This window comes from Colius striatus, chromosome 1 (genome assembly GCF_028858725.1).
Source record: "Colius striatus isolate bColStr4 chromosome 1, bColStr4.1.hap1, whole genome shotgun sequence".
Classification (NCBI taxonomy): Eukaryota; Metazoa; Chordata; class Aves; order Coliiformes; family Coliidae; genus Colius; species Colius striatus.
The window spans coordinates 191,979,107-191,993,437 of NC_084759.1; the positions used below are offsets into that span (position 1 = coordinate 191,979,107).

Here is a 14,331-nt window from a genome sequence, read left to right on the forward strand (position 1 = left end):
CCATGTTAAATATTTATTAAGCTCTCTTGCTACAGAAGAGAGCACAAAATAGAAAAACAGACGAAAGCATGTCTTAACTGTGTGGAGAGCTGACACTGCAGCCCTTGCTTGTGGAAGGTGCAGAATAACCCTCATACGCCATAGCCATAGTACTTAACAGCACGTGCTGCTTCACTACCCAGTTGTACCATTTCAAGAGAGCTGGACAATGGAAGTTTCAAATCCAAAAAAGATTAACTAGCAGTAAGCTTAATTTACCTTCCATCTTTCATTTCTCTATCAACACTTGATTTTTTTTTTCCCTGATGAGTTTCAATATGAAAACATCACGTGCAGAGAATCACATACACACAGAGTAATTTTCTCTTTAAACAGTCAACATAGTTTTAATTGATCCATTTAACTGATCCAATTGAGCCCCTCTTTTCCCAACATCTTAATACTAATAGATCAAAACAAGTTTTGGTTACCTGTATGCAAGAAGTAAGTTAAATGCTAAAGTTAATCCTTTCAGAAGGAAACACATACTTGTGCGGAAGTGACAGTGGCATTTGAAGTGCCAGCAGCATTACAAGTGCCTGCACCCAACGGGTTTCATCTACCACTACTTCAAATAAGAAAACACCAGGTATGCTGGACACTCAGCCAGAGTTTGGACCAGCACACCTGATAATCCCATGCAGCGAAATGTTTGGTTTGGAAAAAGAGAAGAGTTCTGTTAGGCTGGTTTTTCTGCAACATTCATGTAAATAAAACATGTCATTCTAAGTATTTAATTTACAGAGAAAGGATAATCCCACTTGTTCCAAACTCTACTTGTTTAAATATTTAATGTTTAAAATGAAGAGATTCACTGAATTCAGTCCTAAAATTCTCAGAGTCTTCCATAAGGGCCCAGAGTCCATTTCCAGAGAGGTACTATACACGTACAAAGATCTGCTCTTTCATTTCAGAAGTTGATAGCTTTGCCAAAAGATGCTGCTAAGTTTGCTTCCCTGAAGGCTTCTGACACTGTCTGCAGAGAGCAAACACAGAAAGGTACAAGTCATTAGTCCTTACATGTAATCACAGCACATCTGTGTACCCCTGGCTTTTGACAGTCCCTTTAGAAAGAAAACTTACTGGGTGGGCATGGCAAACTCTGGCTACATCTTCACAGGATGCTCCATACTCCATAGCCAGGGCAGCTTCGTTAACCATTTCCCCAGCACCCTGTAATTTAACAGCGTTTGTAGTTAGCACAAGTCTTTATGCAGTTGCCCAGGTTCTCCTGATTCACTGACAGCTTGTAAATCAGCAACTATTGCTAAAAAAAAAAGATAATCTGTACTATAACTGGCACTTCAGCTGTGTTCTACTGGAAGTCCTAAGCACTTCATCTATTTGGTGACTGCTCAAGTGTAGCATAAACCTTAATGTAACTTGTAAGGAGAGTATTTGTTCTCTCATTACCAAGAGCTGTGTGAGATCTAGGCCTTTTTCCACTACAAGATAGAGCCAGATAGTGCCCACATTCTCAAACTACAGTGGATCACTGCTGAAACCTCCCCAAAACTTCAATGTTCTCCTGGATAGTTAAATAGGCAACTAGATAAATAAAAGCAGGTTACTGCATCTGCACCTTCATTTGTATTTCTTAGATTTATGTGTATTCACGCACAGAACATTGCACCATTTTTTGACCTCTCAGAGTAATCTCCTGTGACATATTTAGCATTCACATAAGACTTTCCCCTTGCCCTTTTCCAGTGAAGAAAGTCACTCCATCTCACACTGACCAACCTAAGTTGTGGTTCCTTTAAGGCATGTTAAATGAGTGGCTCAGAGAGAAAAAAAAACTAGCATAACACCTTATTGGATATTCCTATCAGGAAATGAGAATCAGATTCAGAAAGAAAAAGCCTATCCACTAGTGGTGATGATATATCCATTCACAGGACTAAAATTCCCTTCTTGGGATAACAGAGAGCAGTTTTAGTGTTTCTCTTAAAGAAAGCAGCATACAAAGATGCTTGGAAGTGCTTCTACATATATCTTTATCCTAAAGAAGATTATGTAAAACCAAGAAATAAAACCAGAGAGATTAGGGTTTAACTTTGGAATGTGTGGGACGGGGAAAATGATGCTTTTCTCAGGTAGAATTTTCTGATTTCTCATCTTCACAAAGGATTTTTAGTCAAAGTTCTGTAAGTTACTGACCCCAGATTCGGTGACTGCAGCACAAGATCACCAGCTTTCTTAAAATTTGAGGCTCAGAGAGAGGGGGGAAAAAAGAAACCGACAATGAAAAAGGCACAGTCTGTTCAGCTCCCTCAGCTTCCAGAACTTGAGTGAATAATTTCTGCTGTTCTTTCCACTATTTGGCAGTATTCAAAAAGAAAAAAGTAACCAGTGAGAGAAGCCAACTAACCCCAGAGCAGTAAATGAAAGTGTCTGCGGTAGACTCAGATGTTCCTTCCTTTTGCAAGCCATACTTCTCCTAACTTGACAATAACTTTGCAACTGAGCAACCCTAAATAAAAGGCCAAGAGAGCAGCACCATTTACAATACTTACTGGGCCTAAAATGTGGGCACCCAACATCCTGTCTGTAGACTTCTGACTAAGTATCTTCACCATACCATCCGTGTCAGCGTTTGTCTTTGCTCTGCTGTTTGCAGCAAACGGGAACTTCCCGATTTTGTACTCTACACCCTACAAAACAGGTGTGTGTTACTGAGGTAATGGCCAAGAACAACAGAAGCACACGGACAATCTGCTCAGAACAAGAGAAGAAGCAATATAAAAATAAGACAGTTAAGATGCGCAGAGCAATGAATAAGAACAACCATCAAAAGGGGTATTAAAAACAGATGCATTAGCAAATGAATAATAATAACTTCACAGAACAGAAGTCACTAAAGAGAACCATGATCCTTGGAAAAGTGTCATGCAGGAGGGAACCACTCAGTCATACACCTGAAACAATGAAATCAGATGCAGAGATTCCCCTGGAGACTGCAGCTAGACAAACAACTAGACAATAAAACCATGCCCAAGGGGGTAAAAGGGGGTTTGGCCAAGAAGAAAAAAAAATACCTCTTCTTTGAGCTGTTCCTCTGACTTGCCAACCCAGGCCACTTCAGGGTGTGTGTATATCACAGAGGGCACGCAGTTGTAGTCAATGTGAACTGCTCCTCCAGCCATTCCTTCTACACAGAGAATGCCTTCATCCTCAGCCTTGTGGGCCAGCATCGGGCCAGCAACTACATCACCAATAGCATAGATGCTATCAGACCAATGAAACAGAATGAGACACCGTTTAAAAACATCCTAGTGCACCTGGGCTACTTCATATAACGGTCAATTTGAAACCTGTTACTGATGATTCTAATCAAAACAGACTAAAATATAGCATTTCAAAAGAACACAAAGTATAAAAGAGCAGTTTCCACAGAATGGAAATCACAGCTGAAGAACTACTAGTGACATAAAATACTGTGACTTTAAATTACAAAACTTCAAGTTTTGACTTAAAATCTTTAGTTCCTGAAAACCAGAAATCTTGAGTTTTCCATTCAGAAAAGAAAGCTAATTCTGCAGTTACAAATAAAAAATGGGCTTCAGCAGGTTAAACTTAAAACAAAACCACCAGTTCTGCTTAAAAAAAACCCCAAAACCATGGAGTCTTACTTACTTTGGAATTTTGGTTTGGAATCTGTTATTGACAGGGATTCTCCCCCTCTTATCAAGTTCAATTCCAATCTCTTCAAGACCTAGATTTTTTGTAAAAGGACGTCTACCGATGCAAACCAGGAGCACATCGCAAGTTATAACTTCTGCCTTGCCACCAGCAGCAGCTTCAACACTACAGACAAAGAAGCAGCAAAAATGTGAAGCTGTAAACTTGCAGCATTGTATTTCTCTGATTAGTTACTAACAGGACTCAGATGGTGACCTACTGGCTGGCTATCCACTGGCATCTAAAACATGTGCATTCAGCCTGCCCCATGTCTCTTCCTTGTAAGAGTTGAGAAGAGGGAGGAAGAGTCAATAACTCTTATTGCATTTAATCATGAACAAGGGACTGGAATATCTTTCTTATGAGAAAAGGCTGCAAGGCCTGGTGTTGTTGAGCCTGGAGAAGACTGAGAGGGCACATCATCATTTATAAATACCTAAAGCACAGGTGTCAAGAGGATGGGGTGACACTTTCTTTTCTGTAGTGTCCAGACATTGAAACACAGGCAGTTCCACCTAAACATAAGGAAAGACTTTTTTTTTCAAAAAGGGTGAGGGAGCCCAGGCACAGGCTGCCCAGGGAGGGTGTGGAGGCTCCTTCTCTGGAGGCTTCCAAAGCTGCCTGGATGTGTTCCTCTGTGACCTAATTAAGGTGTTCCTGCTTTAGCAGGGGGTTGGACTGGATGAACTCTTAGAGGCCTCTTCCAACCCCTGCCATTCTGTAACTGTGTTAACAGCTCTTAGCTACAGAAATTCAGAGTATGTATCCACCGACAAGTAGCATACCCCAGAGGATCAAATCTGTGTGGCAAAGTAGTAGGTGCTGACTACAAAATCCAACCTTTATTTACTTTGGAGTAGAGTAGGGCCACGTAGTCTGAGCAAGTGCTCTTCTGGCCCAAGAACCCAAGACCATTAGCAGCTGCCCTGCATCAGGTGCATCCCTCAAGTGCATCTTTGTGTTTAATCACACACAGAACACGTTCAGTTCATGTGCTCTGAGAGTGTAAGAATAAAAGCACAGTAAGTGAGGATAACTGGGACCTATATTTCAAAAGCATACTCCTGAACCAAAATGAAACCCTGAATGTGGAAAACAGACTACATGAGAGATCCAGCCTACATTAGCTGGTATGTAAAGCAGCCTAAACCTAGGCCCTTTACAATGGTGGACAGATTACCCTGAGGCACAGTGAAACAGCAAATATGAGTCACAATATTAAGATTCCAGTGAAAAAAAAAAAACACTTCAGCTTATTTTTAAGAAAACACTTAATGTTGCTTAACAAAACTCAAACTACAGTTTCTGCACTGAGAATATGTTAACAAGAAAAAAATAAGTAGTGTATATGGGTGGGCTTTCATACAGAAAAATTGCTTTGTATGTTTCTGTCTGAGCTATTCATCTCTAAGTCTTCAAAGTGCTTGAGTGTGGCCATTAAAAGACACTCTTGGGTAGTTCCACTTATTTCTGCCCAAAGCCATTAATTCTCTGCCAACGCTTATTTTAAGACAAGAGGAGGCATGGACAAAATAATCCTTCTTGTAAGCAGCCAAGAATTAGTGGCTTGAATACAACTGTATGAACCACCAAGATAATTACATTAATTAACCAGAAGCAGAGATCTTCTCTGAAAGAATGACTTACAGTTTTGTTTTTCTTACTGATCTCACTGTAACAACACTGGTTTTTATCCTAGTGTGCCTTCAACTCAATGGAACCTCTTCTGTATAAGCAATCTAGGACTCAATAAACCCAAACTTATGAGCTCTGTAAGTTACAATAAGAGACAGAAAGGAAATTTCACTACAGAATTTTTTGTCCTAAATCCATTTGTTCCCCTTTAAAAAATAATAGCAGGCTGTATTTTTAAACAGGTTTGATGGATTGGGAGGGAGAATATATGTGGCATTCCTTTAGTTTTATGTTGAACACTTACGCTACATCGATTTTTCCATCTGGTTTCTTGGTAGCACCAGTAACTTTAGTGTTCAGTTTAAACTTAAATCCCTGCTTCTGAAGAATACGTTGGAAGTTTTTAGAGATCTCCATGTCAATTCCCATTCCACCAACATGGCCCATAAATTCAACAGCTGTCACATCTGCACCCAGGCGCTGCCAAACTGAACCCTGCAGTCACAATATAGGTAAAAAGAGGTTTTGAAAAGCAAACTTAAGATTTAAGATTTAACACAGACTGGAAACTTCTCAAAAGCAGGGTAAATGTAACAGCAAACTGATTATGTTCTTACGAGTGTTAGTTTTAGAATAAAACAAGTCCAACTCTCCCCAGCCTTTCCACAAAACATGGATTTAAGACTGCTTGTTTGCATACCCAAAACTTCAAATGACTGAATCCACAGAATCAAACTTTTAAAGAAAAGTTGTGTTGTAGGTTAGAGATATAGGAAAACCCCCCAAAAATTCAAACAATCTGACTGTAGATAAGAAAATCCAAAAGAAATTGCCTATGGTGTTCTAACACTGCTACAAATTAAATTAAAACAATACTACACTAAGAAATGTTATGCAATAAAATGGAGCCACTGCTGCTTCTGTATGTACTTGTAACCATAACCACTGTCATTGGCTTCAACAGAAGGACTCAGACCAAGATGAACTACTGAGACTCCACTCCTTTGGTTGTTAGACAGAACAGGTACAATCACCCCATATAAAAATTTCTTGGGATTAACTGCTTGAAAATGACCTTCCGCTAAAAAAAGTTCTCTCATTTATACATAAAGCAGGTACAAACCTCATTGAAAGTTAACTCCCCTAAAAAAACCACCTGTCAGGCCCTGGATGTTCCCTTCTCATTTATTGCTCTGCTTAGCTAACCAGCTGCAGGAGTACTGATCCTACAAACACTTCTCCCAGCTTTTCTGGTAAAAAAGGGAGCGAGTAGGCTCTGAAGTCTGAACTGTTTCATTACAACTCACTCAGACAAACAACTGTTAAATCACAGCAACACTATCAAAGATAACACAAAACATAACACTCTTGTTTCTTTATAAATTCAAGACCAAATGTTCTAATTGTCTTCTCACCAGTTCTACACCAATGACTCCTGCACCAATGACAACCATCTTTTCAGGAACTCTTTTCAGTGACAGGGCACCCGTGGATGACACGATATTATCTTCATCAATCTAATGGCAAAGAAATTCACAAAGGGAGGTTTACAATTCTTTTCTACATTTTACACAAAACACCCAGAAGGTGAACTGCAATCAGATGATTGCATTATGACATGTTAAGTCACATGGTTATAGCACAATGGAAAAAAAGTACCATTAAGATTTCAAGCACGTACAGTAATTCCTGGGAAGGGAGCGACTTCTGAGCCTGTGGCTATCAGTATGTTCTTTGTATTGATAACTTGGGTGCTGCCATCTTCTTTGGTTGCAGTGACTTGATTTTTGCCAGTTATTTTTCCAAATCCAGATACATGTACAACCTTCAATAAATGAGAACACACACACACACAAAAATCAGATTCATATTATTTATGTAAGTTACGCTACACGAATCTGAATCTCACTACTGCTTTAGAGAAGCTGCCAACATCCACCTTTGCATCACCACCTGGTACAAACCACAAAGTAATAGCATACTATTTAAGTAGATTAAAAATGAAATAACTGTTCATTTAAAACATTTCCTAGAAGAGAAGCATTCAAATTCTGCCCTTACCAATTGGCATGGCAAGAATATGAAAATGTAAAAAGCAAGAAATTCAGATTAGAAGATGATTCATGGCTCTACCTCAATATATAATCCAAACTAACCTTGTTTTGTTTAAATAAATGAGCAATTCCACCTGTTAAGGCCTTCACTGCACCACTCTTCTGTTCCATCATCTTCTCAAGATTCAAACGGATTCCTGTAACTAAGATTAAAAAGAGCCACCTGTCAAGCACTGTCCTTCTTTTCTGCAAAGGAGCCAACCAGAACAAAATTAACAGTCCTGGGGCAATAAGATGTCTTGAACGGTCCTACTAAATATTAAAGGCTGCTGTGTTAGAAGCAGTGTTACACTTTTCAGATACGATTTATCATCTATCCATGACTCAGGATTCAAGGGGCAGACACAGATCCCTAATCCTTCAACTGACAGATGAAGGATATTATTTACAAGTCTAAAAACTTTTCTGACCAGAAAACTAGTCAAATGTGAAGGATTAAATTTACTTGCTGATGGAAACTATTTATGTTAGCAGGTACTAACTAGTTGCTCTTAACACTCACTTTCAATTCCTCTATTAGCAAAGTCTTTTCCATGGGCCAAGTGATACAGATGGGAGTTGTTCAGCAAGGCCTAAAACACACACAAGAAATGTGAATTGGGACATATATTCATGACTGAGTTAGTTATTTACTATACTATGAAGAAAAAAACATTTGATGTTATTTGCAAAACATTCTTATTGCTAACAAAAAGTCTGAGATGTGTGTAACTAAAAAGGTGTATTTCAAACACAGAAATTGTGCACGGGAGCTTTTACTGAAGTCTTCTATGGAGTTAGAAATTGAACACAAAAATAGGACACAGTTAAAATTTACACCTATCCTTTTTGTCCATTTCACCAGAGACATTGGAAATTACTCCATGGAGATTAAGAAAAAAATAGAAACAGACTTTAAGTAAAGAAAGAGAATTCTGACTCAGAGAAGAACTTCCTTACTACCTCAGACAAAAGATCACTTGTCAACAAATGGAGGATACAACCAAACTGGATGAGGAAAATCTATACTGAAAATCCCTTCTTAATCCCTGTTGAAATTTTAGCCTGTGTAGACATAGGAGAGTTCAATTTTGTATTTGAGTTGCTGTGCTGAAGTTACTGCAACTGCATAGCTAGTTGAGCTGAAGCTGGATGGCTTAGAACTGCTAGCTCAGGTCATTGGACGCTCAGAATTCAAAGATAAAATGATAATAGTTTTTATAAGGATGTCTACAAATCAGCAGCTTGAAATGCAGCACCTCTATGGCTGTATTTTGATTAGAAATAGCAATATAGAGTCACAGAATTATTTCAGCTGGAAGAGACCTTTAAGATTGAGTCCAGCCTTTGTCCCAGCCCTATCAACCACTTTCCTCAATACATCCAGTTAGTAACAGAAGTGATGGCTTTCACCATAGCCATCCCAAACAGGAAGCCATCAGTGTCTCTGCAAGAAGGACAACAGCGCAGACTGAAATCTAAAGCAGGTACAGTAAAAAATTCAAAGCACATTGAGACACCTGCTTTCCTTATACATGCTTGAAAAAAAAGCAATACTGTCAGGATAACATCATTTTTACAAATAAGTCTTATTAGCTCTCTCTTTAAAATTCATTTGTCCATTTCATACAAGTGTCACAACCCTGAATCTGTAACAGACACCATTAAAGACACAGCTACCATGTCAGACTTCTTCAATTCAAAAAGGAAAAAAAATAATCATGCCCAGTGTATTATTTTGGGTGGCTTTTTGGAAAGTATTTAACTAATTTGTTATTGCCCCAGTCTATGCAGCCTATGGATCCACTTCTTAAGAAGTTCATTGACATTAAAAAAAAAAAGATTCAAAGATTAGTGAAACAGATCCTAGCAGAGCTCCAAACTTTCAAAGCAACGCTGTGCCTGACACCTCATTGTTTTGCTTCAGTATATTAAGACATTCCAAACTTCATTACAAATATTATAAGAACGTTTATGAAAATCAATACATCACTTAAAAAACTTTGTATTCATATTGTAATTTCTCCTGCCATGCTAATGGAACATCTCTGAGCAAACACATTAGAAACAGCAATTCAGTTTGGAGGGATCTTGGTAAGAATATTAGGTGTTCTTGTAGCATTACAAACTTGGCACTCCCAATGCCTTCCCTTCTCTGCCTAGTGCCGACAAGGCAGACTCCTTTCATCGAGCAATAGATCTGCTCTTGCAAAGCCCTAACGCTCCAATGACTTCAACTGATTGACAAAATATTAAGAATTCCTTCTTTCTTCTCCTTCCTTTCAGAGTGCATGCCCTTTGCACTCTCCCTTTTCTCTCCCCCACTGCGCTACCTGGCCCACCCTCTGGACCATCTTTTGGAGCTGGTGAAAACGTTCATTTCACTTAGTGACTATTTTCAGAGCTAATCAACTAGGCTCTTCCTACACCCAATAAGGAGTGACAGCTCTCTTCTGAGCATGGTGCACTCAAAACTAGAGTTCACTATTTCTTAGGGGTGTCCCTCTCCCTCTAACTTAGATTTACTTGCTCAACCTCTAGTGACACAGTTAAGCATTTCTTAAGAACATTACCTTGGACAAAACTACAGGTTCATTTCAGATAAACTGATATGAGGTGATCAAGAACACGTAGTATGAGAGACACAATCATCTGAAATAGGAAAGGTAGACTACAAGAGATACAATCATCTGAAGCAGTAGTCGTTACTGGTTACAACACAAAAGCTCAGAGTAAGAAGACACGTCTATACGTATCTGGTTTTCATGTACTTTCTTTCTCTCATCTGGGACACCACACAAAACAGAAATGTTTCATTTGCAAGCTCTATTAAGCAAATAAAATGTTATCCCTTTGTGTTACTCATATGGATCCTCAGCTCATTTGGATTCCAATTTCATTTTTCAAAAGAAAGCACATATTTGTTGTTTTTAATGAAAACATAACAAACCATGTACACTCACCTTGGATGGAATACATCCAACATTCAAACAAGTTCCGCCTAAGGTTTCATTTTTTTCTACACAGACAGTCTGAGGAAAAAGAAGAGGAGAAGGAAGAACTTTTTAGCAGTTCTATGCTACCATTTCCTTACAGTAGATCTCAGAAATCAAATTTTATTAGGAAGACCAGGCATTTATCTAGTAACTCTTCAGCTACAAGGGTCTCATTAATTCTTAGATTTATTTTTGTGGCTCAGATTTTCCCTCTCTCATTTTTTTTCCCTAACTTAGAAGCCAAAGAAAGTTTCTTTGCAACAACATTCTCTACTGGAAGAAGGTTACATTCCCCACTGCACCACGCATACTTTGATACAAGTTTAAGTGCGTTTTTCTACGTCTAACATCCACAAAGTTGTCTCAATTAACTGCAACACACTGTTCCGTGAAAGATGTTCCCCTTACAACTAGAAATAAACTCTGCAAAAATTAAAACATTTAAATCATGTAAAAGATTCTTAAAAACAAGCAATCACAAGTAAACAACAGATAAATCAACCAGCACAGGTTACAGTTGCATGAAGTAATCCTTTTTTTGAAGAAATGAAAACAGAACAAAACCCCCAAAACAGAAACAACACTTCCCTCTTTAAACAGACTATCTGCAAGATCCATTGGTATTAAGCTGTGTCAATGCCCATAAAAATGAAGTCAAGCAAAACCAAGCAAAAATAAGGTCAATGCCAACAGCGAGAGAAAAATATTTCACCTACATATTTCACCTCCTTCTCATCAACACATCAACATCAAAGTGCACAAAGGAAAAAAGCAACTGACAAAACTTCAAGTAAAACCAGATCACTTGGGAGGGAAGAGAGTATCCTAAACCTTCTTTACAGAAGTTAAAGAATTGCCATCTCCTTTGCAAGCTGCACACACATTCAAAATAATAATTCCTTGGTTTATCCTCCAAGAGCTCCAATCTGCTGAGAAGTGACTATCCAGCTGAAAGCCTTTCATCATTCCTTTAAATTGCTGGTTTTGCTCTTAAGTAAAGGGGATGGTGACATGAAGAGCAGAATTCCTCACATCTACTCTTCCTCCCGTTTGAAGCACACAAATGCCGGAAAAATGATTCAAGGGCTTTAAAAGCTGCACTGTGGATCAAACAGCACCACACTGCTCCTACCTTTACCTGATAGGGAGGTTCTGTCTCATCCACTTTACACCAAATTCAACGAGGCCCTCAGTTTGTTCTTCAGGGCAGTCTTTCTGTGACCTTTTTGTCATGTTTATTTTGGGGTTTTTTTCCCTTTTCTTTGCTGAGAGAAAAACTCCTTCCTAGCATTCTTTTCCCACCTTCTCTTCCAGAAGAGTAAAAACCCACCTCAGTTATCACTTCCAATCAAAAGCACACTGTCCTGAGCAGCCTTGGCAGTAGCAAAGCTGCAGACAGCAATACCTTCACATCTCCACTTCAACTTCTGTCTAATCTGGGTGAGCAAGGTGAAGAAAGGTTACATGTCAACAGCATTTGGTGGCCCAGGATGTGACAGAAGCAGTTCAGTTTTTCAGTACCACGCAAACACCTTCCGAGTTCATCCAGTTGAATATTCTGCTATCTGAGAGAGGTCTCATCTTACCTTAAATCCAAGCTGAGCTGCTTTGATAGCAGCAACATACCCTCCAGGGCCAGAGCCAATAACTGTGACGTCGGCATCAACTGAAACAGAGCACATTTGAGTTCTTTTTGTCTTGGCAGTTGAAATTCTGCTGCAGGAACATCAGTTCATCATTTCGGAAATAATTCATGTTTGAAAACATATTTTTTTATCAAAGTAAAATAGCTATTAACAATGAGGCAAAAAGAAACTGAGTCTAGATAAGTTACACCTCACAGCTGAAGGTAACTTTGTGGACAAAGAGAAAGACTGCATGGAGGTATTCACCCTGCAATGAAAACAGCCAGTCTTACATTTTACAGGTAAAACAATGGAATGTTAAATGAAGAAGCCAAATTCTGTCTCACACATTCCTCTTGCTATAAATCCTTTCAGAACTTAACCCAAGATGTCTCGATGGTTTATTGTAACACTTTCTGAACAGAGCTCTATTGATGTTTTGTGCAAAAGATAAGCTACCAACATATGGCATTCAGGGAACATTCAATTAGAAAGGATAAACTATGGCTGAAATGGATATCTATGCAACCTCTATTGATTATGAATGCAGCAGAAACTATGAACTTTGTACCTAACTCCCATCTTGTAACCACAATCTCCTTTGGAATATTAATTACCACAACTGTTCTTTATATAAAAGCTCAACTTCTGTTTATAGTTTTAGCTTGATATCAAACAAGGCAAATATGCCACTACTTTTCACCTAGACCTGTAGGCTGACTTGGATTCCACTGTCACTGCGAAGACTGATTTCAGAGTTTGATTTCACAGTTTGATTTTTTGTAATTACCTTGATCAGCATAGGTCCTTTGTGACACGGCACAAATTCCCTGCAGCCCATGATGAATTCGATCGAAATTGCTCCTCTAGAAAGAAAACAACCCTCAAGTTTTACAAGTTGAAGTCTATCCTTGATGAAAAATAAGCATTCAACCAGACACAGACAGACATACATTTACAGTCACCAGTTAAGCAAAACAGGAGCACCACGACTGAAGCAGCTGTGGAGGGCACTGACCGAACAAGGGGCAGAAGTCGCTCTGTCATTTGCCTGCTCTGCAGCCTCAGCTGATCATCACACCTGTTTTCATGTCAGCCTTGCCTAAGGCTGCCTCCAACTACACAAACTTCCTACCCTTCATATGTGGCTCTCAAACCTCTGAAGGGCATAAATGACACACTGATGGCGAGTCTTGTTCCCTAACCATCCCCTTTGGCCTCTTCCTGGGAACAGGCAACATCTCAGAGGCAGTTCTGGAGGGCAAGATTTTTTGTAAATTGTAACAGGACTGCACAGCTGCTACCAGCATCTCCGGGGCCGACCCTCCTGTAACTGGGGGAGAGGAATCTCCCGAAAGTCGTTCTGACGCCCTCGGTGCTGCCCAAAACGCGGGAAGCGCCTCTGACAGCTGCCGGCCTCCGTGGCCCCAGAGGTCCCCGCCCCCACCGCCGGCTCCGCCCGGCCGCTGCCCCCAGCCGCTGCCTCCCGCGGACCGGGCAACCCTCCTCTGCTCTCGGAGGCGCGGCACCAGCAGCTTCCCCGACAGCAGGGCCGAGGCCCCGCGCCGGCCTGCCTGGGCGGCGCGCCGGCCTCCTGGGGCCAGGCGACACCGCGGGCACCGTCTCACCTCAGCCGCGCCGGGCGAGAAGCTACTCCCCTCTCCCTACGAAAGCGGAGAAGGGAGGGAAGCCCAGAGGCCATCGCGCGGCGCCCGCTCCGGCTCCTCCTGCCCTCACGCCCGCTCCCAGCGAGGGTTGGGGGGGGCACGAGGCCAGGCCAGGCCCGAGCTCCCCGGCTCGGTTCGACTCATCTCCCGCCGCCCGTCTGCCCCGCGGAAACACCGTTCCCCGGCGGCGCCATACCCGTGCGAGCGCGCAGGAGACGCGTCCCCAGCGCTGCATGTCCGCCGCCCCGGCCCGCGCCCGCAGCCGCCGCTCCAAGGACTCCGCGGACTCGCGCAGGCGCAGCGGCCCGGGCCGGGGGCGGGGCGAGGCGGCAGAAACCGGCGCGACCGGCGACGAGGCCCCCTGGCGGCGGAAGCCGCTGCGGTAGCATCGGCGGCTCTCGGGACGGAGATATGCCAATGAGACTTAGAGAGGCGGGACGCGCCCCGGGCGGCTCCGCGGCAGCTCGAAGCCTCACCTGGCACTACAATGAGTGTTCAGGACTGGCAAAGAATGTGACAAACCCACATCTGGTGAATCAAATTCAAAATAGGGCTACCAAGAAAAATAGGGGCGTCAGGATTATCAAGGGTCTGA

At 41.3% G+C, this 14,331-nt stretch overlaps 1 protein-coding gene across 1 annotated transcript; it reads right to left on the bottom strand.

Annotated features, from left to right (window-relative positions):
* Positions 1–14,032, bottom strand: DLD (dihydrolipoamide dehydrogenase). Its single transcript, XM_062018792.1, has 14 exons — positions 13,933–14,032; positions 12,860–12,935; positions 12,031–12,110; positions 10,412–10,480; positions 7,972–8,041; positions 7,512–7,612; positions 7,037–7,180; positions 6,771–6,872; positions 5,660–5,850; positions 3,676–3,846; positions 3,078–3,267; positions 2,556–2,693; positions 1,123–1,212; positions 1–1,015 (listed from the first exon to the last, which is right to left on the bottom strand). Exons 1-14 carry the CDS (start codon positions 13,969–13,971, stop codon positions 950–952), a joined length of 1,527 nt encoding a protein of 508 aa, XP_061874776.1. The 5' UTR covers positions 13,972–14,032; the 3' UTR covers positions 1–949.
* Positions 14,033–14,331: the final 299 nt, after the last annotated feature.

Coding starts and splice junctions, on each gene's coding strand:
- DLD (XM_062018792.1), bottom strand. CDS start 13,971: ATGCAGCGCTGGGGACGCGTCTCCTGCGCGCTCGCACGG. Junction 7,613..7,971: donor TGCTAATAGAGGAATTGAAA/GTGAGTGTTAAG, acceptor TTTTAATCTTAG/TTACAGGAATCCGTTTGAAT. Junction 2,694..3,077: donor AGGAACAGCTCAAAGAAGAG/GTATTTTTTTTT, acceptor CCTGTTTTGTAG/GGTGTAGAGTACAAAATCGG.